Here is a 27971-nt window from a genome sequence, read left to right on the forward strand (position 1 = left end):
TGCGCATTTTAGCGCGCGTCCTTGCAGCGGGCCCCTCACACGGGGTAACCGCGTGTGGCGGACCATCAGGTGGCAATTGTCCGTCTTGGGGTGAGCATTCATCAGACTCCGCGTGACCCTCGGTATCCGCAGGAGGGGTGATTGGGCGTGAGCCCGTCACTCCTGATGCACCTGAAGGTGGCACAGCCGGCAAGGCATTAGGTGAGAGCGACGGAGACGGACCCAGCGAGTCGGCCGACCCCCCACATGCTTGGCCACGCGCGTGTGAAGTGTGATTGTGTACCGCAGAGAAGGGTTTTAACCTAGAGGGGTGCACGAACCATCGCCGCTTCCCCCACTTGATGCGCACGCACTGCGGTCGTAACACCTCCACCACTTCCACAGGGCCCCGCCACGGCCGCACCAGTTTAGAGGAGGTTGCCAGTGGCACCTGGGGGCAGTGCAGCCATGCCTTGTCCCCCGGCTTCCACTGCAGCATGTGCGCTCGACTCAATCTGAGGCGCTCATTCGCCTTCTGACGGAGGTCAGAGTTTTGCATTGCAGCATCCCGTGCCTCGGTCAATTTGTCCAGATTAAATTTAACGTGGTCAGCCAGATTAGTTTTTCCCTGCGGCACGGGGATCTGCAACTGGGCACGAACAGGCGGGTCTGGTTCTCGGCCGTACATGAGGTAAAAGGGAGAAAACCCCGTAGCTGCATGGGGTGCCATCCGGTACGCCGCCAAGACCCCCTGAATTTGTAGGTCCCAATCCGTTTGCGAGTCCGAAACTTGTTGTGATAACATGGACGTGATGGTGCGATGCAACCGTTCGACCATCCCGTCAGTTTGTGGGTGATATGGGGAGGTCCGAATTTTCTTTGTGCCCAGGAGATCACAGACTTGTCTGAGTAGTTTACCGGAAAAATTTCTGCCCTGGTCGGTCAGCAGCCTCTCCGGAGCACCTTTGTCCAGGACATAACCCTGAACAAAGGCCTCCACGATGGCTGCTGCCGACTGGTTGGCCAGAGGCCAGGCCATAGGCCAGCGTGTTAAATACTCGACACCAGTCAACAAATATCTATTCCCCCTGGGGGTGGCGGGGAATGGTCCCAAAATGTCCAGAGCGACCAGCTCGTTTATCCTGGACACTTTGATCGATTGCAAGGGCGGGTTAGACTCCCGTGCCGGCGGTTTGCGTTGTGCACATCGAGGGCATGATCCCAACAAATCCCCAACATCCCTCGTCATGCCAGGCCAATAAAAATCAAGTTGCAGCAAGGCGAGAGTCTTTTGGGTCCCCAGGTGTAGGAGGCGCTCATGAGCGGCCCATACCACCCTGCCCCGCAACCCAGTAGGGACCACCAGCCGATGTCGACGCGACTTCCCGTCCCAATGCATCAGCAGGCCTTGGCACATTTCCCATGCGTCGGAACCACCTCTTTTTCCCCCCGCCGCACCGCCAACGCGACGTCGCCACCCGAGGAGGGACACATCCTCCATCTGGAGGCGCCCCCAGTCAATGACGGGCAACCCCAACAGGGAATCTTTGCCCTGTTGTTCGATCGAATTAGTAACTACTGTATCGTCGTCGTTGGCGGCCGCCAAGACAGGAACCGATGTGTCCCCTGGAGGTCTGCAACGTCCAGACCCCAGGAGGCATGCACACTCGGAGGTGGTTGGCAAGCGCGACAGAGCGTCCGCGTTGGTGTGGCGAACGCCCTTACGGTATGTGGTTTGGAAATCGTAATCCTGGAGGACCTCCAACCATCGGGACAATTGTCCCGATGGCTGTTGAACCCTCAGGGCGTACTGCAGTGCCGCATGATCTGTGCGGACGGTGAAATGCCGACCGTACAGATATGGGCGATACTGTTGGATGAAATGGACAATTGCCAACAGTTCCCTACGGGTGACACAATATCGTTGCTCCGCTGGAGACAACACCCGACTGCCGTACGCAACCACACGTTCCACGCCGTCAACCACCTGGGAGAGCACGCCCCCAATACCCGTGTTGCTCGCATCGGTGTCGAGCAAGAATGGTTTTGAAAAATCAGGGTAAATCAGGGGAGGAGCGTTTACCAAAGCGTCCCGAAGGGAGCAAAAAGCAGCTTCCTCCTCCTGACCCCAGCAGAACCGAACCCCTTTTGATGTTAAAGCGTGTAGGGGTTTTGCTATAGTCGCAAAATTAGCGACGAAGCGTCTATAATACGACGCAAACCCAATAAAACTCCTAACCTCTCCCACTGAGGTGGGAGTCGGCCAGGAGCTTACACACTGCGTTTTGGCGGGATCGGTAGAAATACCTGAGCGTCCCACGATGTGCCCCAAATAACGCACCGACTCGCGTAACAAATGGCATTTTTGGGGCTTAAATTTCAAATTAGCAGCCCGCATCTTTAGGAAAACCGCCCGCAACCTCTGGAGATGTTCATCAAAAGTTTTGCCAAAGACAATAACGTCATCCAAATAAATCAGGCACGACTCCCATTGCAATCCAGCCAAAACTAATTCCATCAACCGCTGGAAAGTTGCCGGCGCTGAGTGTAAGCCCATCGGCAACCGGTTGAATTGAAACAGGCCGTGCGGAGTACGGAAAGCAGTTTTAGGCTTTGAATCATCGTCCAGAGGAAGCTGCCAGAATCCCGAAAGTAAGTCCAATGTGGAGAAGAATCGCGCTCCCGCCAAGGCGTCAAGCGATTCGTCCATCCGTGGGAGCGGGTATGCGTCGGCAACCGTAATTTTGTTAAGGCGCCGAAAGTCAACGCAAAACCGCAACGAACCGTCCTGCTTCTTAACCAGGACGATCGGCGCTCCCCAAGGGCTGTTGGAGGGAGAAATGATGTCGGCGGCTAGCATGTCATCAACAGCCGATTTGACATGGTCCTTTTCGGCGGGACTCAACCGAAAAGGATTCTGGCGTATTGGCGCGCTGTCACCCGTATCAATATGGTGACGCAGCAGATTAGTGCAGCCCAAATCGTATTTATCCCGACTGAAAACGTCGGAAAATTCCCTTAGTAGTGTCTTAAGACGTTGACGCTCTAAATTTGACAGGTCCGTCGATCCCGCACAAAGCGCCTCGAGCCACCCTTCATCGCTGTCCGAATGTGGTCGCGGTGCAGGGACAGCGCCGACATGACTCGCGACGGGTTCCTCACAGGGCACCGGCGTTGCGTGAGCAAGCACGGTCCCCTGTGGGACCACCACCGTCTGCGAGCCCACATTGAGGACCGCGATGAAGGGTTCTCCTTCCCCTCTCACTATGGTCTGGGCCGGGAGTAAATCAGGTCCACTGACCCCGGCCCTAGACGGTCCCAACAGAACCCCTTGAGCCCCAATGCCCTTAGCGAAGGGCCGCCGAAGTTTCAAGGGAATCAACATTTGCGCCCCCGGAGGAACGCGCACCGTTCTATCTACGAACGCCGGCACCGTCGCGAACGCCGTCCGGCTCGTAGCGGGGGATGGCAGAAACGCCATGCGTCGGCCCGATGGGAGCTCAATGCATCCCTGGTCGATTAATATCCTAATCGGCATTTTGGCCAGGAAGTCCGTCCCCAGCAGGCACGGAACCGCCAGCGAGGAGGAAACAAAAATCGGCCCAGACAATTTAATATCCCCGACACAAATTTGGGCACGAATTTGTCCGATGATGCCAAGTGAACCCCCGTTAGCAGCAAAGAATGGCACGTTAACAGGCATCAAAGGACGGCTTTGGGCAGGGAGAATGTTATAAATCAACTCCGAAATAATGGTCGCCGATGCTCCTGTATCGACCAGGATGCGCACCTCGACCCCATCGATGTGGCCCGCAACGGCCGACGACCCTGACGACGCGGCTACAACCCGATGGGCCAACACGGACCACTGGCTGGGTTCAATCTGAGTACCCAGAGCGGTGCGTGTTGGTGCCATGGTACGCGATATTGGCCCCCCCTTCGCTGCGGTGTTTGAGTGTGTGACGGGCGTGTGCGTGGGCCAAGCATGAGGGGTGCCGCGACTCGCCGGATTATGATGGTGGAGCTTGTGACGAGGGCCAGCGTCCCGTTGAGGTGTCGTCCTGCGCTGCCCAGGAGAGCGGCACCCCGAGGCGACGTGGCCCCGGATGCCGCAGTTGTAACAGCGTGGAAGCGCTGGTGACGACGATGGATGTTGTAGACGGCTTGAACCGGCCCGGTCCTCCCGTACTCCCGCTCCATGCTGCCGTTGATGGTCGATGGCGCAAACCTCTTCCGCCGGGAGGGTGGCTGCAGCGACGGCACGCCCGCTCGCCGCCTTGCTGGCCTTCCGTCGTTGAGAGGACAGGTTTGCGTGGAGAAGACGGGCCGCTTGGAGGGAGCACATCTCTGCATCGTCCTGTGCGACAATGACGATGTCTAAGTCGTCCGCCAGCAAAAGTATCTTCTCTGTCACCATGGCGTCGACACCCTCGTCATCCATTCGTGGAAAGGCCTCCTTCGCCAGTGCCAGGAGGCTTGTGCGGTACGCCAGGGGCGACTCCTTCGTCCCTCGCTGGCGATCGTAAAAGAGTTGGCGACAGTCCGATGGTGGACCATATACCGCCGACAGCACCTGCATCGCCTTCCGCAGCGTGGAGCGCCTCTCCTTCGAAGCCGATGTTAGAGTGGCGAGGGCGTCGCTGTCGAGAAGTGCTGGCAGCGCGCGGAGAGCCTCGGCGTCTGTCCACTGTGCCATCTCCTGGTGAGCGAGGAAGCGCCGCTGGAAGCCGCCCCAGTCGCCATCCTCGCCCACAAATTCCTTGAGTGGAGGTAGCCGCTGATGTAAGGCAGCGGCTGCAGAGGAAGAACGCACTCCCTCGTCCGCCTTACTCAAGTCAGCGTCGGCACGAACCAGCGATGGCATCGCCGGTCGCACCCGTGGTGACGTTCCGCCCGTTGGTGGTGACGCGGCAGGTACTGTACTCCCGCCGTTGGACGCGATGCTTAGAGCGGCCACGCCCTCAGCAGCAGCTGCGGCGATGGCGGGAGTTTCAAAATGTTGCTCCGTGGAAATGGCGGGAAGGCGCTGTGATCGTCGGCTGCCGTTGCCCCGTGGCGGTCCCGCAGCCCCCAGCTGCGTGATGGTGTCGAGCATGGCGGCTGCGGCGTACAGCAGCTCGGTCAGCTTCGCGTGCGCCTCCCTCAGCCCCTCCATCGACGGCTCCCCTTCCTCCAGCTGCTGTGGCGTGGATGCGCCCAGCCCCGGCTGGTCGATGGCATCTTCAGCCGTCTCGGGCCCTCCGACTGCAGTGGTGTCTTCTGCCTCTGGTACCCCGACTCGAGTCGTCCGGCGTGTATCCATGTTCGTACTTTGTTTCACTTCTGACGCCAGATGTAGTAACGCTTATGACTCGTTCACACCGGAGTTGGAGGCACACTTGTTTATTTAACACCACACGTTGTGACATACACACTGAGGGGGTATCGGCCCCCTCACCCGTCTATCTGAGGACACACCTCTAGGCTAACCCTAGCCTGCCTCTGAGTCCTCCTCTAATGGGCTAGGGGAGGCTATCTTGGCCCGACACTGGTCAGTCGGGCCCGGTACCCAGAGTCCAGACCAGCACTGGCTCTGGCTCTGGTACCACGCCACTGGCTCGAGCCTGCGCGGTCCTGATAAGGACGGCGTGCCAGGGGGAGACCAGGGCTCTATCTAGGACGTCTTCCGTCTCCTCTTCTTAGCTAACACAACACTCCCGAGCCCCTCGATACATTCCCCTTTTATACCCAACCCCTCCCTGAGGGGTGGGGCCCCGGGGGATCATAATGACCGAATCGACCCCCCAGGGTGTCTGGCGCGGACGTCGCAGAGGGCACCTGCTCGTGCACACATGTAGCCCCGCCTACTGTGTTTGTTTACCATAGGCTGCCATGCATAACGGGCTCTCTCTCTAACACCCCTACACTACTATACTATATAATACACTACTGCACTATATTATACACTACTGCACTATATTATACACTACATTACATTATACGACACTACGTTATACACTACTACACTACATTGTACACCACTACACTATACACTACTAGACTACATTATATAGTACTATACTACAATATACACTACTATACTACATTTTATACTGTTACACTACTGTACAGGGACTGCCCCGACTTACAAACGAGTTGGGTTTGCAGGAGGCTCTGTCTGTTTGCAAGTCCCAACTTTACTCCTGTCGACTGCAAAGGTATTCTACGGCATGTACGGTACTACTATACATGATACACTACTATACAAAAATATACACTACATTACTATATACTACACTGTATTATAAACTACACTACATTATATACATGCCACTGGTTCTTCACGTTCTGTAGATGCCACCGATTCTTCACGTTCTGTAGATGAAGATGCCACTGGTTCTTCACGTTCTGTAGATATAGATGTCATCTACAGAATGGGCAGTGTTGAGTCTATGAGGCAGTGTTGAGTCTATGGTGCAGTGCTGAGCCTATGGTGCAGTGTTGAGTCGATGGTGCAGTGTTGAGTCGATGGTGCAGTGTTGAGTTGATGGTGCAGTATTGAGTTAATGGTGCAGTACGCGTCACTCTGACGATTTATCTCGTGGGTCAGCAATGCTTTCACGCACATTAGGACGAGAAGGGAGTGTTCGCCAAGCCGCGATTCGGGGCAATGCGCGTTTATTTGATCGGTGAGCAAAAAAACCATCACGCAAACTCCAGTCATGCTCGCATGAGCAGAATCGGCAGCGGCTTTTGAGCGGCCATCGAACAAAGACGGCGGTCGACGCATCGCGTGGCGCTTTCAGATGCGCTGCTTATGCGGCCGTCTGGAACGCTCTTCCTTCCGATATTAGGAAGCCACTGGAGCCAAACTACGCACTTTTGAATCATCTAGATTGACAAACTAATTTGTTTAGAACTGCTTGTTGTTGTGTTTAGGTTGTTGCCCAACCCCCCCTTACCTCTGATTATCGCGGTTGGCTACGCACGGTGCAAAAGAAGTTCAACATACATACAAAGCAACTAAACTAATTTAACATTGTTTTAATGGCTTGGTGAGCACTGCATGAATAGTTTAGTGCTGAACCACCAAATTCCCACTCTCGTCCATCGCATGACCGGCATTGTTCACGTATCCGTGTCTTACGGCGCAACTGTTCCTAGCCAGTAAATGCTGCTATCCAGACTACCATCCTCAACACGGCACGAAGCGCCTCGAAACTCACCGAACACCAAACTCTCACGCTCTCGTGGGTTCAGACACGGTGCTCCCTTCCCGCTCGTGGCGCGGCTCGACAAATCTCGCGGTTTCGACCGCGAGATTCCTGCTGGACAGCGTCGTGACTGCACTGCTCGCGGTGACGACGCTGCTGCGGAACAAACATGGCGCCGTCTCTTCTCGCCCCATCTCGTCTCCCCCCGTCTCGTCTCCAGTGGTGTGTACTGTGTGCGGATACCACGAGTACACTACTGTGTGCGGATACCACGTGTACAGTATTGTACACGGATACCATGTGTACAGTATTTATTTCTTTAATTCTCTACATTTAACGAACAATTTAGATTTTTGTACTTAACAAAATACTTTTTGGTGTGTGTTGGGTCGACGCAGGGTAACAACGTAACAACAAAGGTAGGTCCGTGGGTGTCCGTACTACGCTGAGCGCCAAACCAAACCGCAGTATTCCCCCCCCCCCCCATGTAACGTCGGTCCGAGTTTGCAGATGATCGCGGATTTGCCGATCGCAGTTCTAATTTTCAATAAAACGTAGCACCCCCGCCGTGGTGGGCGAGGGTTTCCTGTACCGCTTTCCTTTCACCCGCACTCGGTTCAAGCAGAAAAGACCTCCACCGCCGCACCTCCGGTTAGCTACGTACGGTGGTGTGCGAAAGAAGTTCAACGTACACACACAAGCATACGTAACAATTCAACCGCAATGCAGTTGACGGTTCCTCCTTCCATGCTGATTTAAAAGTTCCTGACTCTTTGCCATTCGTGCTGCGCATTGTCCGCGGTGCATTGTGGGTTTGGCTACCGTGTGCCCGCCCGCTCCACACCACCGCGATTTTGCTTTCGCGCGCCGTGTTGGAATTTTTTTTTTGGTGGGAAAGCATCTACCGCTGTCAAGTGAAGGAGCAGTCCTGCGTGGTGGAATTCGGCCTCTTGAAAGTGTAACTGGGATTCCATTTAACACGTAGCAGCAGGAGGCTTTCGCAATCAATGTTATCCATTATGGAGGTTTTTGGGTTTAGATCGCGTAAATGTGTCGTTAAACCCGCCACCACCCGACAGCCAATTAGGTAAGGGGTTAACCCCTTCCCCCCCTACACCACCTCTAGCCTTTGCACCTGATTGGCTAACAAGTGAAAACATCACATGTATCCCTCTATTTAAGAGCGAAGCAGGAGGAGGATTTTATCCGCAACTCTGTTGCAATCGCCCGATGATGCCGGTTGTTGTTGTAATTACTGGAGAAACATCACGGCTACTCGAATTGTAAATGTTGCAGTGGGTTTACTCTCCAACACACAGCAACCGGTTAGTGCTGAACTAGTAACTAATTGGCGCCACGTTTTGTTTACGTTACAAACCCCTTAACTTAATTGGCTGTGTGGGGGGTGGCGGGTTTAACGACACATTTATACTTACGCGCTATGCCCCAAAAACCTCTGTAATGGGATTCCATTGATGCAAGCAGGTTTCCCAGATGACTCAAAGGTATATTTGATAAATAAACACCAGAGTGTGATGAATAGGTGGTAAGAATGTGCATGGGAACACGATTACATCTGATTATGGATGAATTCAACCAAAAACGGGCGATAGCAGCCAAGCGTCCAGTGGCCGTCAAGCCAAGGAGTTTAAAGCAACGCCTCTGAACGTTAAACGGCCCACGCTCAGCTTCAAGACTCGTAGTGATTAAGACACTTGATGTGAAAGTTGAGGTTCGAAGGGTCCGCAAAGTTCCTCCCGCACACGAAGCACTTGTACGGCTTCTGCACGTTGTGCGTCTTCGTGTGCTTGTCGCGGGCCGACAGGCTCACGAAGCTCTTCTCGCAGATCGGGCACTGGTGCGGCTTCTCGCCCGTGTGGGTCATCATGTGGATCTTCAGCGCCGACAGGTGTACGAACTCCTTCTCGCACAGGGCGCACCTGTGCGACTTCCTGTCCGAGTGGGTCCTCATGTGACTCTTGAGGGTCGAAAAATGCGTGAAGGTCTTCGCGCACAGGTCGCACTTGTGTGGCTTCTCGCCCGTGTGGGTCTTCATGTGGATGTTGAGTGTGGATATCTGCTTGAAGTCCTTCCCGCATACGGAGCACTTGTGCGGCTTCTCTCCCGTGTGGCCCATCATGTGATTCTTAAGTGACTTCGACTCGATGAAGTCCTTGCCGCACGTGGGGCACCGGTGGGGCTTCACGCCCATGTGGATCTTAGTGTGGCTCCTGAGGTTGGAGATACGCGCGAAGGTCTTCCCGCACGTTGCGCACTCGTGCGGCTTTTCGCCCGTATGGATCAGAAGATGGCTCTTGAGCGTCGACGAGTCCGTGAAGGTCTTGCCGCACACCGAGCACATGTACGGCTTCTCGTCCGTGTGCTTCATCATGTGCCTCTTGAGGGCGAACGACTCAATGAATCCCTTTTCGCACAGCGAGCACCGATACGGCTTCTCCCCCGTGTGGATCATCGCGTGGCTCTTGAGGGCCGATGACTTTCGGAAACCCTTCCCACACACGGAGCACTCGAGGGGCCGCTCACCGGTGTGCGTCATCGTGTGGCTCTTGAGGCGCGACAAGCAGGAGAATCCCTTGCCGCACAGGGAGCACCGGTGGGACATCTTCTCGTCGCGGGCCTTCTGGTCGATCGGTGAATTCTTACGACTGCTGTCGTCCTCCAGGACCACCTCAATCTCGGCCACTTCCGACGAAATCACCCCATCTCTCTGTGAGCTCCGTGGCCCTCTCCGAAGCCTCCCTTTGGAACCGCCGGCCTCGAAGGTTTCCTCCTCATCGTGGTCGTCATCATCCCCCTCGTCGGAATGAAGGTCTCGCTCATCGGATTTAAGATCCTCATCCTCACTACTAAGGTCCTCTCCTTCGGACTCAGAGTCTTCTTCTTTCAAACGAATGTCGGATTCTTCCTGACCTAGAAGGCGAAACGTTGAGAGTTGAGCCTCAGTGCGAAGTCACACACGGGACAACGTCGGCTCGTGATGCGTACGCAGCAGAGGGAATGCTAAGAGATGGACAAGCAAGCTAATGTTCAGATGATTTTTAAATTATTAGTATTTAGAGTATTACAACCGACAAAGGATTTAAAATCATGAAGTAGATGGGGGACAGTCGAGTCTCATCACCGTAATCTTAGCAGGAGACAAAGACACTTACTATCATCGGTGTCTTCACTCTTAACTTTCACCCGTGGGCACGTCTCATTTCTCGGCTTTTCTTGACCCGCTTTCCCGTCGCGTGGCTCGACCGGCAAAGAGGCTGCCATCTCATCTGCCCAAAATAAGAGCACAGCAGAACTACTGGACATCTGTGAACACTACTGGACATCCGTGAACACTTCTGGACATCCGTGAACACTAATGGACATCCGTGAACACGACTGGACATCCGTGAACACTATTGGACATCCGTGAACACTATTGGACATCTGTGAACACGACGGACATCCGTGAACACTACTGGACATCTGTGAAAACTACTGGACATCCGTGAACAATATTGGACATCCGTGAAAAAGAGCTTTATAGCAAGGAGAGACTTGTAATTTATATGACTACATTACCCCACCCCCCTTCTTCTCTGGTCTTCGCACCTGATAGGCTCACCACAGTGATGATGACACCACTTTTACTCCCCCTCCAAGGCCGGAAGACTTCTTCACAATTGATGGCTAATCACCAACGAAACGTCACCAGCTACTCGAATGCGTAAATGTTGCTGCGGGTTTAACTCTCCAAACACACAACACAACCAGTTTAGTGCTGAACTAAGTAACTAATCAGCCACGTGTTGTTTCGGTGACACCCCCCCCCCCTCACTGATTGGTCATGTCGGGTGGTGGTGGTGGTGATGGTGATGGTGGGTTTAACGACACAACGTTTATATCCACACGATCTAACTGAAACAACAAAACGCCCAAACGTTTATTATGGATATTGGTCGCAAAAGCCCACGACTACCACTACGACTACTACTACTACGCGTTAAACTGACTCAATGCTAATGCCGCCTGCTCGCCCCGCGACTTTGCAGCCTGAAGGGAAAAGTGCGGGGAAGAAATCGCTCACCGGCGGCGGCATGAACATCCTCGCGCTGAGCATCTCCTCCAAGGGACAGCGTCTCACGGCCGGGGTCCCCTCCAGCGTCTCGCCCGACGGGCGACTGCCCCTCCTCGGACGACGGAGCCTCGGACATACCCTCGTCGCTGACCGTGATGCAGAACGTGAAGAACCAGTGGCATCTACATCTGGAAAACATGAAGAACCAGTAGCATCTACATCTGCAGAACGTGAAGAACCAGTGGCATCTACATTTGCAGAACATGAAGAACCAGTGGCATCTACAACTGCAGAACACGAAGAAGCAGTGGCATCTACATCTACAGAACGTGAAGAACCAGTGGCATCTACGTCTGCAGAATGTGAAGAACCAGTGGCATCTACATCTACAGAACATTAAGAACCAGTGGCATCTACATCTACAGAACATGAAGAACCAGTGGCATCTACATCTTAAAAACGTGAAGAAGCAGTGGAATCTACGTCTACAGAACATGAAGAAGCAGTGGCATCTACATCTGCAGAATATTTTACAACTTTTAAAGCCATTTCCCGTGTTTAGTGCATGCGCAGCACAACACGTTTGTACTTACGACCAGACAGACCACCTGCAACACAACTCGTTTGTAAGTAGAGGCAGTTCCTACAAGGTCATTGCACACGCGCACACAGAGAAAGACCCATATACGTTGAGAGTCATTTGGCTGCAGGAATAGAAGGGAGGCATGGGAGCAGATGAATAGGAGATGCAGCAGGAATCGAAGGATAGAGGAGCAGGAATAGGAGGAAGATGACGATGAGAAGCAGCAGGAAGAGGAGGACAAAGAGGAGGATGAGGGAGGAATAGGGAGAAGAGGAAGAAGAAGAGGCTTTTCGCACCCGCAGAGGAGGTGGAGGAGGCTCCTCGCTCTGCCCCCACGCCGAGCGGTGGTGGGGTGAGTGTGGGGGAGGGTGAGTGTGTGGGGGGTGGCAGCAGCAGAGAGGCGAGATACCGCAGGAGACGCTTCACTTCCTGAGCGGCAGTGGCCGTGGTGGTGCAGCTCTCTCCGCTCCAAGCCGGTTGGAGGAACAGGGGGCGGAGTCACGGGTGGGGGAGGAGCGGTACCACAAAATTGAGGGCGGGGCTAGAAATAAATGGCCTCCTTTATCAAAGGATGTGAGTGGTCGAGGGCCACGAATGAGGGGCGACGAATGAGAGGGGCGGACCCACGGAATGGGGGTGGGGCTACGAATAAAGTGGGCGGTGCCACTTATAGAAGGGGCGGGGCATCTGGTGAGAGGGGCGTGGCTACGGAAATGAGGGAGGGGATTCAGGAGGTGAGGGGTCTGAGCCGGCCATGACGAAGGGTCGTTGCCCGAAACGTCTCCCCCCCCCCCGTCAAAGTGGAGTAGTGGTGGTGGTGGTGGTGGCGGCGTTTGGAGTGCTCCGTCTTGGCTGTGCATTCACTTGCCAGTTGTAGACCCCCACCCACTCAGCCACGCTCCGCGTTCGACGTTTCGCGCTCCGCCTCTCTCCCGCGGTGTGATCCGGGAGATGTTCACTGCCTCGCGTGGTGTACAGGAGGTCGTGTGTAAGGTGTGTGTGTGTAGGTGTGTTTGAGACCAGGAAAGGCACCGGGCAGAGATGATCTCCCAAGCGAAATGCTGAGGGAGGGTGGCGTTTGTGCACAGAATGCCCTATATGACATCATAACAACAGTCCGGACCACTGGACGGGTTCCGCAGGATTTGAAGGATGCCCTGGTGGTCCCCCTCTTTAAGAAGGGGGACCGCACAGACTGTAACAACTACAGGGGCATCTCCTCAGTGTACCGGGAAAGGTCCTGGCAAGGATTATTCAACATCGCCTTGCTCGGCACGCTGAGGAGAGGCTTGCGGAGCCCCAATGCGGTTTCAGGAAAGGGCGGTCCTGTACAGATGCCATATTTTCTGTCCGTCTGCTACAGCAGAGGTGTAGGGAATTCCAACACGACCTACATCTCTGCTTTATTGACCTGGTCAAGGCCTATGATACCATCAGTAGGCCTGGGCTCTGGGTTGTTCTTCGTGCTTTCGGAGTCCCTGACCCTCTGTTCGCGATCATTAAGGGCCTTCATGATGGTGAGCGGGCCCGGGTAAAACTACGTGGCCGGGAATCCGAGCCATTCTCTGTACACCTTGGGGTGCGACAGGAATGTCCTCTGGCTCCCACATTATTTAACATCTATTTTGACCACGTAGTTCGTGAAGCCTTCAATAGCTGTACCGAGGGAATTTCCATTTGTTACAGATATAATGGGAGGCTGATCGATGCCCGGGTGTGATCAAGGGATGGCTCTCTATTGGTCAACCACGTTATGTATGCCGGTGATTTGGTAATAGCTGCTCATTCAGAGGAGGAGTTGGAGACGCTGCTGCTGAGACTGGAATGTGCCACTAAGAGGTGGGGCCTTACCATCAGCCCCACCAAAACTAAGCACCTGCCTGGGTATTTTGTACCATCGGACACTCCACCCCCACAACTACCCAATCAGTGATGGGGCAGTAGTGGAGAGAGTGGAGAGTTTCCCATACCTGGGCAGTGTGCTCATGACCGGCTCCAGTTTAACAGCAGAGGTCTCAGTCCGAATCAGTCGAGCGGCAATATCTTTCCATCGGTTGCGTAACGCTGTGTGGAAGCTACCTGGTCTGTCGCTCCGCACGAAGCTTCAGGTCTTCTCGGCCACAGTCATTCCCTCCCTTCTCTACGCTTGCGAAACGTGGACCCTCCTAATGGAGCATCTTCGCCGGTTAGAAATATTTAGGCTGTTTAACACGTAGGCTTTCGCGACCAATATTATTCATAATCAACGTTTTTAGGTTTAGATCGCGTTATTTATAAATGTGTTGTAACCCTCCACCACCCGACACGGCCAATCAGTAAAAAAGTGTCACGTTGACAAAAGACAAATTAGTTCACTGCTTTAGCCCACCGGTGTGTTGAAGCGCGAAACCACAACATTTACAATTTGAGTACGACGTTTCGCTGGTAATTGCATCCAGCATCATCGGCCAATTCGCCAGAATGGCGAGGCTCTGCTGTGTCTGAGTTAATGATGACGTCACCCTGCTGCTGCTCTATATAAGAACGGGAGACACAGCAGAGCCTCGCCATTCTGGCGAATTGGCCGATGATGCTGGATGCAATTACCAGCGAAACGTCGTACTCAAATTGTAAATGTTGTGGTTTCGCGCTTCAACACACCGGTGGGCTAAAGCAGTGAACTAATTTGTCTTTTGTCAACGTGACACTTTTTTACTGATTGGCCATGTCGGGTGGTGGAGGGTTACGACACATTTATAAATAACGCGATCTAAACCCAAAAACGTTGATTATGAATAATATTTAGGCTGGCCTGCCTACGATCCATCCTGGGTTTAACCAGGCTGGATTGTGTGAGGAGCTCACAAATCCTTAAAAGATCTGGAGCTGAGTGGACTTGCTGATGACTGACACCAGCAGTGTCAAGATCGGCCTCTGTGGAGGAGACTCGTGAAGGACGCTACTGTGCAGTTGGAGGCAGTCGCCGCCCAACAACAACGGAGGGCAGAGGAGCGACGCTCACAACGAGCTGTGTTTTAGCCGGGCAGCTAAAAAACAGCAAGTTGGCACAGTAGGGGCCACAGGTGGTGCATCGGCCACTCATCTCAGTCAGTCGACCCATGGCACCTGCTGGGTCTGCCCCGTGACCTCCTGCCAGCAGGCATTCGACACTTCACGTGGCCGCAATGTACTCGTTCACTGGCACAAGCGCCATGGTGACGTCACCGCCACTTAGTGGGTGAGTGGGTGGGTGGGTGTGTGAGTGGGTGTGTGAGTGGATAAGTGGACGAGTATGTGAGTGCATGAATGAGTGGATAAGTGGGTGGGCGAGTGTGAGCAGGTGAGTGGGTGGGTGAGTGTAACGAATTGGCATTATCTGTTTATATGACAAACCTGACTAATTGTCCGTGTCGGGTGGTGGCAGGTTTAATGATGCAGCATTTATATTTCAGCGATCTAAGAGGCCGTCCGTAAATGACGTCACGCGATTTTGGACAATTTTTGACCCCCCCCCCCCTCGTCACACAGCGTCACAAAAAGTCAGACCCCCCCTCAAATATGACGTCACATAGCTCTGCCCCCCCCCCCCCCCGACAACCATATTTCCATTTTGAAAATAAAACATGCTTCAAATCGCTTTAAACTATTGTCATTGTAGTATTTAATGTGGCGCTGCACTCTGATGTTGTTGTAGAAAACATTCATTAAAAAGGCTATATAATTAAGTAAAACGTGTTGTCTATATTTATTTAAAGTTGCGCATTTTGATGTGACGTCACATTTCTCAAACCCCCCCCCCCCAATCGTCACACATCACGAATGTCTAACCCCAGTGTCTAGGGTGCAGTGCTTCGTCTATGGTGCAGTGATGAGTCTATGGTGCAGTGCTGAGCCCATGGTGCAGTGCTGAGCCCATGGTGCAGTGTTGAGTCGATGGTGCAGTGTTGAGTTGATGGTGCAGTATTGAGTTGATGGTGCAGTACGCGTCACTCAGACGATTCATCTCGTGGGTCAGCAACGCTTTCACGCACATCCAGACGAGAAGGTGTTCGCCAACCCGCGATTCGGGGCAATGCGCGTTTATTTGATTGGTGAGTAAAAAAAACCATCACGCAAACTCCAGTCATGCTCGCAGGAGCAGAATCGGCGGTGGCTTTTGGGCGGCCATCGAACGAAGACGGCGGTCGACGCATCGCGTGGCACTTTCAGATGCGCTGCTTATGCGGCCGTCTGGAACGCTCTTCCTTCCGATGTTAGGAAGCCACTGGAGCCAAACTACGCACTTTTGAATCATCTAGATTGACAAACTAATTTGTTTAGAACTGCTTGTTGTTGTTGTGTTTAGGTTGTTGCCCCCCCCCCCCCCTTACCTCTGATTATCGCGGTTGGCTACCGCACGGTGCGAAAGAAGTTCAACATACATACAAAGCAACTAAACTACACCATTGGAACCTCATTTGCCAGAAGAAAAAATATGATAATTGTTTTTTTACCCTTTTATCTGGCAACAAAACTGACACTTTTTTTTACAAGAAGTCATGTTTGCATAGAGCACAATACCTGCAGTCATAATGCAAACAAAAAACATAACTCTGATAATGTATGCACTGTCCTTGGAAGTTGATTGGTCCACACCCGAGACAGCTTTCCTTAGAGCCTAGTCTCACATGGTGTTGGACAAGGCGTCACCCCACCTCTAGCCTTTGCACCTGATTGGCTAACAAGTGATAACATCACATGTATCCCTCTATTTAAGAGCGCAGCAGGAGGAGGATTTTATCCGCAACTCTGTTGCTGTCGCCCGATGATGACGGTTGTTGTAATTACTGGAGAAACATCACGGCTACTCGAATTGTAAATGTTGCAGTGGGTTTACTCTCCAACACACAGCAACCGGTTAGTGCTGAATTAGTAACTAATTGGCACCACGTTTTGTTTACGTGACAAACCCCTTCACTTAATTGGCTGTCGGGGGGTGGCGGGTTTAACGACACATTTATATTTACACGCTCTGCCCCAAAAACCTCTATGATGAGATTCCATTGATGCAAGCAAGTTTCCCAGATGACTCAAAGGTATACTTGATAAATAAACACCGGAGTGGGATGAATAGGTGGTAAGAATGTGCATGGGAACACGATTAAATCTGCAGCTTCCCAATGTCAGCAACGGGCGATAGCAGCCAAGCCTCCAGTGGCCGTCAAGCCAGGGAGTTTAAAGCGACGCCTCTGAACGTTAAACGGCCCACGCTCGGCTTCAAGACTCGTAGTGATTAAGACACTTGATGTGAAAGTTGAGGTTCGAAGGGTCCGCAAAGTTCCTCCCGCACACGAAGCACTTGTACGGCTATTACACGTTGTGCGTCTTCGTGTGCTTGTCGCGGGCCGACAGGCTCACGAAGCTCTTCTCGCAGATCGGGCACTGGTGCGGCTTCTCGCCCGTGTGGGTCATCATGTGGATCTTCAGCGCTGACAGGTGTACGAACTCCTTCTCGCACAGGGCGCACCTGTGCGACTTCCTGTCCGAGTGGGTCCTCATGTGACTCTTGAGGGTCGAAAAAAGCGTGAAGGTCTTCGCGCACAGGTCGCACTTGTGTGGCTTCTCAAACGTGTGGGTCTTCATGTGGATGTTGAGTGTGGATATCTGCTTGAAGTCCTTCCCGCATACGGAGCACTTGTGTGGCTTCTCTCCCGTGTGGCCCATCATGTGATGCTTAAGTGACTTCGACTCGATGAAGTCCTTGCCGCACGTGGGGCACTGGTGGGGCTTCACGCCCGTGTGGATCTTAGTGTGGCTCCTGAGGTTGGAGATACGCGCGAAGGTCTTCCCGCACGTCGCGCACTCGTGCGGCTTCTCGCCCGTGTGGATCAGAAAGTGGCTCTTGAGCGTCGACAACTCCGTGAAGGTCTTCCCGCACACCGAGCACAAGTGCGGCTTTTCTCCCGTGTGGCCCATCATGTGATTCTTAAGTGACTTTGACTCGATGAAGTCCTTGCCGCACGTGGGGCACTGGTGGGGCTTCACGCCCGTGTGGATCTTAGTGTGGCTCCTGAGGTTGGAGATACGCGCGAAGGTCTTCCCGCACGTCGCGCACTCGTGCGGCTTCTCGCCCGTGTGGATCAGAAAGTGGCTCTTGAGCGTCGACGAGTCCGTGAAGGTCTTCCCGCACACAGAGCACATGTGCGGCTTTTCTCCCGTGTGGCCCATCATGTGATTCTTAAGTGACTTTGACTCGATGAAGTCCTTGCCGCACGTGGGGCACTGGTGGGGCTTCACGCCCGTGTGGATCTTAGCGTGGCTCCTGAGGTTGGAGATACGCGCGAAGGTCTTCCCGCACGTCGCGCACTCGTGCGGCTTCTCGCCCGTGTGGATCAGAAGGTGGCTCTTGAGCGTCGACAAGTCCGTGAAGGTCTTCCCACACACCGAGCACCAGTGCGGCCTCTCGTCTGTGTGCTTCATCATGTGCCTCTTGAGGGCAAACGACTGGATGAATCCCTTTTCGCACAGCGAGCACCGGTACGGCTTCTCCCCCGTGTGGATCATCGCGTGGCTCTTGAGGGCCGACGACTTTCGGAAACCCTTCCCGCACACGGAGCACTCGAGGGGCCGCTCTCCGGTGTGCGTTATCGTGTGGCTCTTGAGGCGCGACAGACAGGAGAATCCCTTGCCGCACAGGGAGCACCGGTGGGACATCTTCTCGTCGCGGGCCTTCTGGTCGATCGGTGAATTCTTACGACTCCTGTCGTCCTCCAGGACCACCTCAATCTCGGCCACGTCCGACGAAATCACCCCGTCTCTCCGTGAGCTCCGTGGCCCTCTCCGAAGCCTCCCTTTGGAACCGTCGGCCTCGAAGGCTTCCTCCTCATCGTGGTCGTCATCATCCCCCTCGTCGGAATGATGGTCTCGCTCATCGGATTGAAGATCCTCATCCTCACTACTAAGGTCCTCTCCTTCGGACTCAGAGTCTTCTTCTTTCAAACGAATGTCGGATTCTTCCTGACCTAGGAGGCGAAACGTTGAGAGTTGAGCCTCAGTGCGAAGTCACACATGGGACAACGTTGGCTCGTGATGCGTACGACTAAGAGATGGACAAGCAAGCTAATGTTCAGATGATTTTTAAATTATTAGTATTTAGAGTATTACAACCGACAAAGGATTTAAAATCATGAAGTAGATGGGGGACAGTCGAGTCTCATCACCGTAATCTTAGCAGGAGACAAAGACACTTACTATCATCGGTGTCTTCACTCTTAACTTTCACCCGTGGGCACGTCTCATTTCTCGGCTTTTCTTGACCCGCTTTCCCGTCGCGTGGCTCGACCGGCAAAGAGGCTGCCATCTCATCTGCCCAAAATGAGAGCACAGCAGAACTACTGGACATCTGTGAACACTACTGGACATCCGTGAACACTACTGGACATCCGTGAACACTATTGGACATCCGTGAAGACTACTGGACATCTGTGAACACGACGGACATCCGTAAACACTACTGGACATCTGTGAAAACTACTGGACATCCGTGAACAATTTTGGACATCCGTGAAAAAGAGCTTTATAGCAAGGAGAGACTTGTAATTTATATGACCCCCTTCTTCTCTGGTCTTCGCACCTGATAGGCTCACCACAGTGATGATGACACCACTTTTACTCACCCTCTAAGGCCGGAAGACTTCTTCACAATTGTTGGCTAATCGCCTGATGGAGGCTGCTGGCAGCTGCTGGCTGTTGTTGTAATCACCAACGAAACATCACCAGCTACTCGAATGCATCAATGTTGCTGCAGGTTTAACTCTCCCAACACACAACAACACAACCGGTTTAGTGCTGAACTAAGTAACTAATCGGCCACTTGTTGTTTCGGTGACACAAACCCCCCCCTTCACTGATTGGCCATGTCTGGTGGTGGTGGGTTTAACAACACAATGTTTATATCCATGCGATCTAACCGAAACAACAAAACTCCCAAACCTTTATTATGGATATTGGTCGCGTAGGCCCACGACTACCACTACGACTACTACTACTACGCGTTAAACTGACTCAATGCTAATGCTGCCTGCTCGCCCCGCAACTTTGCAGCCTGAAGGGAAAAGTGCGGGGAAGAAATCGCTCACCAGCGGCGGCATGAACATCCTCGCGCTGCACATCTCCTCCAAGGGACGGCGTCTCACGGCCGGGGTCCCCTCCAGCGTCTCGCCCAACGGGCGACTGCCCCTCCTCGGACGACGGAGCCTCGGACATGCCCTCGTCACTGACCGTGATGCAAAATGTGAAGAACCAGTGGCATCTGCAGAACATAAAGAAGCAGTGGCATCTACATCTGCAGAACATGAAGAACCAGTGGCATCTACATCTGCAGAACGTGAAGAACCAGTAGCATCTAGATCTGCAGAACATGAAGAACCAGTGGCCTCTATATCTACAAAACATGGAGAACCAGTGGCATCTACATATGCAGAACGTGAAGAACCAGTAGCATCTACATCTGCAGAACATGGAGAACCAGTGGCATCTACATCTGCAGAACGTGAAGAACCAGTGGCATCTATATCTGCAGAACACGAATAAGCAGTGGCATCAACATCTGCAGAACGTGATGAACCAGTAGCATCTACATCTACAGAACGTGAAGAACCAGTGGCATCTACATCTGCAGAACGTGAAGCAGTGGCATCTACATCTGCAGAACGTGAAGAACCAGTGGCATCTACATCTGCTGAACGTGAAGAACCAGTCACATTGACATCTGCAGAACGTGAGGAACCAGTGGAATCTACATCTACAGAACGTGAAAAACCAGTGGCATCTACATCTGCAGAACATGAAGAACCAGTGACATCTACATCTGCAGAACGTGAAGAACCAGTGGCATCTACATCTGCAGAACACGAAGAACCAGTGGCACTTACATCTACAGAACGTGAAAAACCAGTGGAATCTACATCTGCAGAACGTGAAGAACAAGTGGCATCTACATCTTCAGAACGTGAAGAACCAGTGATATCTACATATTCAGAACGTGAAGAAGCAGTGGCATCTACATCTACAGAACGTGAAGAACCAGTGGAATCTACATCTGCAGAACACGAGGAACCAGTGGCATCTACATCTACAGAACATGAGGAACCAGTGGCATCTACATCTACAGAACGTGAAGAACCAGTGGCATCTACATCTGCAGAACGTGAAGAACCAGTGGCATCTAGATCTGCAGAACACGAATAAGCAGTGGCATCAACATCTGCAGAACGTGATGAACCAGTAGCATCTACATCTACAGAACGTGAACAACTAGTTACATCGACATCTGCAGAACGTGAGGAGCCAGTGGAATCTACATCTACAGAATGTGAAAAACCAGTGGCATCTACATCTGCAGAACGTGAAGAACCAGTGACATCTACATCTGCAGAACGTGAAGAACCAGTGGTATCTACATCTGCAGAACATGAAGAACCAGTGACATCTACATCTGCAGAACGTGAAGAACCAGTGGCATCTACATCTGCAGAACACGAAGAACCAGTGGCACTTACATCTACAGAACGTGAAAAACCAGTGGAATCTACATCTGCAGAACGCGAAGAACTAGTGGCATCTACATCATCAGAACGTGAAGAACCAGTGGTATCTACATATGCAGAACGTGAAGAAGCAGTGGCATCAACATCTGCAGAACGTGATGAACCAGTAGCATCTACATCTACAGAACGTGAAGAACCAGTGGCATCTACATCTGCAGAACGTGAAGCAGTGGCATCTACATCTGCAGAACGTGAAGAACCAGTGGCATCTACATCTGCTGAACGTGAAGAACCAGTCACATCGACATCTGCAGAACGTGAGGAACCAGTGGAATCTACATCTACAGAACGTGAAAAACCAGTGGCATCTACATCTGCAGAACGTGAAGAACCAGTGACATCTACATCTGCAGAACGTGAAGAACCAGTGGTATCTACATCTGCAGAACATGAAGAACCAGTGACATCTACATCTGCAGAACGTGAAGAACCAGTGGCATCTACATCTGCAGAACATGAAGAACCAGTGGCACTTACATCTACAGAACGTGAAAAACCAGTGGAATCTACATCTGCAGAATGTGAAGAACAAGTGGCATCTACATCTTCAGAACGTGAAGAACCAGTGATATCTACATATGCAGAACGTGAAGAAGCAGTGGCATCTACATCTACAGAACGTGAAGAACCAGTGGAATCTACATCTGCAGAACACGAGGAACCAGTGGCATCTACATCTACAGAACATGAGGAACCAGTGGCATCTACATCTACAGAACGTGAAGAACCAGTGGCATCAACATCTGCAGAACGTGATGAACCAGTAGCATCTACATCTACAGAACGTGAAGAACTAGTTACATCGACATCTGCAGAACCTGAGGAGCCAGTGGAATCTACATCTACAGAATGTGAAAAACCAGTGGCATCTACATCTGCAGAACGTGAAGAACCAGTGGCATCTACATCTGCAGAACACGAAGAACCAGTGGCACTTACATCTACAGAACGTGAAAAACCAGTGGAATCTACATCTGCAGAATGTGAAGAACAAGTGGCATCTACATCTTCAGAACGTGAAGAACCAGTGATATCTACATATGCAGAACGTGAAGAAGCAGTGGCATCTACATCTACAGAACGTGAAGAACCAGTGGAATTTACATCTGCAGAACACGAGGAACCAGTGACATCTACATCTACAGAACATGAGGAACCAGTGGCATCTACATCTACAGAACGTGAAGAACCAGTGGCATCAACATCTGCAGAACGTGATGAACCAGTAGCATCTACATCTACAGAACGTGAAGAACTAGTTACATCGACATCTGCAGAACGTGAGGAGCCAGTGGAATCTACATCTACAGAATGTGAAAAACCAGTGGCATCTACATCTGCAGAACGTGAAGAACCAGTGACATCTACATCTGCAGAACGTGAAGAACCAGTGGTATCTACATCTGCAGAACATGAAGAACCAGTGACATCTACATCTGCAGAACGTGAAGAACCAGTGGCATCTACATCTGCAGAACACGAAGAACCAGTGGCACTTACATCTACAGAACGTGAAAAACCAGTGGAATCTACATCTGCAGAACGTGAAGAACTAGTGGCATCTACATCATCAGAACGTGAAGAACCAGTGGTATCTACATATGCAGAACGTGAAGAAGCAGTGGCATCTACATCTACAGAACGTGAAGAACCAGTGGAATCTACATCTGCAGAACACGAGGAACCAGTGGCATCTACATCTACAGAATATGAGGAACCAGTGGCATCTACATCTACAGAACGTGAAGAACCAGTGGCATGTACATCTACAGAACGTGAACAACCAGTGGCATCTACATCTTCAAAACATGAATAACCAGTGGCATCTACATCTTAAAAACGTTAAGAAGCAGTGGCATCTACATCTGCAGAACATGAAGAACCAGTGGCATCTACATCTACAAAACGTGAAGAACCAGTGGCATCTACATCTACAAAACATGGAGAACCAGTGGCATCTACATCTACAGAACATGAACAACCAGTGGCATCTACATCTTCAAAACATGAATAACCAGTGGCATCTACATCTTAAAAACGTAAAGAAGCAGTGGCATCTACATCTGCAGAACATGAAGAACCAGTGGCATCGACATCTACAAAACATGGAGAACCAGTGGCATCTACATCTACAGAACGTGAACAACCAGTGGCATCTACATCTGCAGAACGTGAAGAACCAGTGACATCTACATCTGCAGAACGTGAAGAACCAGTGGCATCTACATCTGCAGAACACGAAGAACCAGTGGCACTTACATCTACAGAACGTGAAAAACCAGTGGAATCTACATCTGCAGAACGTGAAGAACTAGTGGCATCTACATCATCAGAACGTGAAGAACCAGTGGTATCTACATATGCAGAACGTGAAGAAGCAGTGGCATCTACATCTACAGAACGTGAAGAACCAGTGGAATCTACATCTGCAGAACACGATGAACCAGTGGCATCTACATCTACAGAACATGAGGAACCAGTGGCATCTACATCTACAGAACGTGAAGAACCAGTGGCATGTACATCTACAGAACGTGAACAACCAGTGGCATCTACATCTTCAAAACATGAATAACCAGTGGCATCTACATCTTAAAAACGTTAAGAAGCAGTGGCATCTACATCTGCAGAACATGAAGAACCAGTGGCATCTACATCTACAAAACGTGAAGAACCAGTGGCATCTACATCTACAAAACATGGAGAACCAGTGGCATCTACATCTACAGAACATGAACAACCAGTGGCATCTACATTTTCAAAACATGAATAACCAGTGGCATCTACATCTTAAAAACGTAAAGAAGCAGTGGCATCTACATCTGCAGAACATGAAGAACCAGTGGCATCGACATCTACAAAACATGGAGAACCAGTGGCATCTACATCTACAGAACGTGAACAACCAGTGGCATCTACATCTACAGAACGTGAAGAACTAGTTACATCGACATCTGCAGAACGTGAGGAACCAGTGGCATCTACATCTGCAGAACGTGAAGAACCAGTGGCATCTACATCTACAGAACACGAAGAACCAGTGGCATCTACATCTACAGAACGTGAAAAACCAGTGGCATCTACATCTGCAGAACGTGAAGAACCAGTGACATCTACATCTGCAGAACGTGAAGAACCAGTGGCATCTACATCTGCAGAACACGAAGAACCAGTGGCATTTACATCTACAGAACGTGAAAACCCAGTGGCATCAACATCTGCAGAACGTGAAGAACCAGTGACATCTACATCTGCAGAACGTGAAGAACCAGTGACATCTACATCTGCAGAACGTGAAGAACCAGTGGCATCTACATCTGCAGAACACGAAGAACCAGTGGCATTTACATCTACAGAACGTGAAAAACCAGTGGAATCTACATCTGCAGAACGTGAAGAACTAGTGGCATCTACATCATCAGAACGTGAAGAACCAGTGGTATCTACATATGCAGAACGTGCAGAAGCAGTGGCATCTACATCTACAGAACGTGAAGAACCAGTGGAATCTACATCTGTAGAACACGAGGAACCAGTGGCATCTACATCTACAGAACATGAGGAACCAGTGGCATCTACATCTACAGAACGTGAAGAACCAGTGGCATGTACATCTACAGAACGTGAACAACCAGTGGCATCTACATCTGCAGAACGTGAAGAACCAGTGGCATCTACATCTGCAGAACACGAAGAACCAGTGGCACTTACATCTACAGAACGTGAAAAACCAGTGGAATCTACATCTGCAGAACGTGAAGAACTAGTGGCATCTACATCATCAGAACGTGAAGAACCAGTGGTATCTACATATGCAGAACACGAGGAACCAGTGGCATCTACATCTACAGAACGTGAAGAACCAGTGGCATCTACATCTGTAGAACGTGAAGAACCAGTAGCATCTACATCTGTAGAACATGAAGAACCAGTGGCATCTACATCTGTAGATCGTGAAGAACCAGTGGAATCTACATCTGCAGAACACGAGGAACCAGTGGCATCTACATCTACAGAACATGAGGAACCAGTGGTATCTACATCTACAGAACGTGAAGAACCAGTGGCATGTACATCTACAGAACGTGAACAACCAGTGGCATCTACATCTTCAAAACATGAATAACCAGTGGCATCTACATCTTAAAAACGTTAAGAAGCAGTGGCATCTACATCTGCAGAACATGAAGAACCAGTGGCATCTACATCTACAAAACGTGAAGAACCAGTGGCATCTACATCTACAAAACATGGAGAACCAGTGGCATCTACATCTACAGAACATGAACAACCAGTGGCATCTACATTTTCAAAACATGAATAACCAGTGGCATCTACATCTTAAAAACGTAAAGAAGCAGTGGCATCTACATCTGCAGAACATGAAGAACCAGTGGCATCGACATCTACAAAACATGGAGAACCAGTGGCATCTACATCTACAGAACGTGAACAACCAGTGGCATCTACATCTACAGAACGTGAAGAACTAGTTACATCGACATCTGCAGAACGTGAGGAACCAGTGGCATCTACATCTGCAGAACGTGAAGAACCAGTGGCATCTACATCTACAGAACACGAAGAACCAGTGGCATCTACATCTACAGAACGTGAAAAACCAGTGGCATCTACATCTGCAGAACGTGAAGAACCAGTGACATCTACATCTGCAGAACGTGAAGAACCAGTGGCATCTACATCAGCAGAACACGAAGAACCAGTGGCATTTACATCTACAGAACGTGAAAAACCAGTGGCATCTACATCTGCAGAACGTGAAGAACCAGTGACATCTACATCTGCAGAACGTGAAGAACCAGTGGCATCTACATCTGCAGAACACGAAGAACCGGTGGCATTTACATCTACAGAACGTGAAAAACCAGTGGAATCTACATCTGCAGAACGTGAAGAACTAGTGGCATCTACATCATCAGAACGTGAAGAACCAGTGGTATCTACATATGCAGAACGTGCAGAAGCAGTGGCATCTACATCTACAGAACGTGAAGAACCAGTGGAATCTACATCTGTAGAACACGAGGAACCAGTGGCATCTACATCTACAGAACATGAGGAACCAGTGGCATCTACATCTACAGAACGTGAAGAACCAGTGGCATGTACATCTACAGAACGTGAACAACCAGTGGCATCTACATCTTCAAAACATGAATAACCAGTGGCATCTACATCTTAAAAACGTTAAGAAGCAGTGGCATCTACATCTGCAGAACATGAAGAACCAGTGGCATCTACATCTACAAAACGTGAAGAACCAGTGGCATCTACATCTACAAAACATGGAGAACCAGTGGCATCTACATCTACAGAACATGAACAACCAGTGGCATCTACATCTTCAAAACATGAATAACCAGTGGCATCTACATCTTAAAAACGTTAAGAAGCAGTGGCATCTACATCTGCAGAACATGAAGAACCAGTGGCATCTACATCTACAAAACATGGAGAACCAGTGGCATCTACATCTACAGAACGTGAACAACCAGTGGCATTTACATCTACAGAACGTGAACAACCAGTGGCATCTACATCTTCAAAACATGAATAACCAGTGGCATCTACATCTTAAAAAACGTTAAGAAGCAGTGGCATCTACATCTGCAGAATATTTTACAACTTTTAAAGCCATTTCCCGTGTTTAGTGCATGCGCAGCACAACACGTTTGTACTTACGACGAGACAGACCACCTACAACACAACTCGTTTGTAAGTAGAGGCAGTTCCTACAAGGTCATTGCACACACACACATAGAGAAAGACCCATATACGTTGAGAGTCATTTGGCTGCGGGAATAGAAGGGGGGCATGGGAGCAGATGAAGAGGAAGTGTAGCAGGAATAGAAGGATAGAGGAGCAGGAATAGGAGGAAGATGACGATGAGAAGCAGCAGGAAGAGGAGGAGGACGAAGAGGAGGAAGATGAGGATGAGGGAGGAATAGGGAGAAGAGGAAGAAGAGAAGGAGGCTTTTCGCACCCGCAGAGGATGTAGAGGAGGCTCCTCGCTCTGCCCCACGCCGAGCGGTGGTGGATGTGAGTGTGGGGGAGGGTGAGTGTGTGGGGGGGGGGCAGCAGCAGCAGAGAGGCGAGATACCGCAGGAGACGCTTCACTTGCCGAGCGGCAGTGGAGGCGGTTGGTGCAGCTCTCTCCGCTCCAAGCCGATTGGAGGATTATTTGTTTCTTTCGGTTAAGTCACGTCTAAAGATAAAATAATAAATTAAATTAAATAATAGAATACGACGTTTCGATTGCAACACAAGCAATCATCATCAGGTATAATGAAATAGCGACATAAAATCTAACCAGAAAACTATAGACAGACATATTAGCAGACAGATATCACCAAGATACATAGAGAGAGCAACACAGGTAACAGAGAGAGGTGGTCGTCTCTGTGGGGTGGCCTTAAATAGACAGAGGGCGGACGCAGAGAGAGGGAGGGGGGTTAGAGAAAAAATTAGCATATCAATGAGTGGACAACAAAACGTGGTGCTGCAAGTGCGATGACACGGCAAGCAAGCCTGAAAATCAGAAGGACACACTAAAA

General features: G+C 51.0%; 1 protein-coding gene across 1 annotated transcript; it reads right to left on the bottom strand.

The window, feature by feature from the left end:
- Window positions 1–7658: 7658 nt before the first annotated feature.
- Window positions 7659–27430, bottom strand: LOC144953168 (uncharacterized). Its single transcript, XM_078883727.1, has 9 exons — window positions 27401–27430; window positions 19927–20099; window positions 19040–19153; window positions 17162–18810; window positions 12127–12296; window positions 11841–11855; window positions 11257–11435; window positions 10346–10459; window positions 7659–10103 (listed from the first exon to the last, which is right to left on the bottom strand). Exons 2-9 carry the CDS (start codon window positions 20051–20053, stop codon window positions 8863–8865), a joined length of 3609 nt encoding a protein of 1202 aa, XP_078739853.1. The 5' UTR covers window positions 20054–20099; window positions 27401–27430; the 3' UTR covers window positions 7659–8862.
- Between the last annotated feature and the right edge of the window lie 541 nt (window positions 27431–27971).

Source organism: Lampetra fluviatilis, chromosome 72 (genome assembly GCF_964198595.1).
Source record: "Lampetra fluviatilis chromosome 72, kcLamFluv1.1, whole genome shotgun sequence".
Taxonomy (NCBI): domain Eukaryota; kingdom Metazoa; phylum Chordata; class Hyperoartia; order Petromyzontiformes; family Petromyzontidae; genus Lampetra; species Lampetra fluviatilis.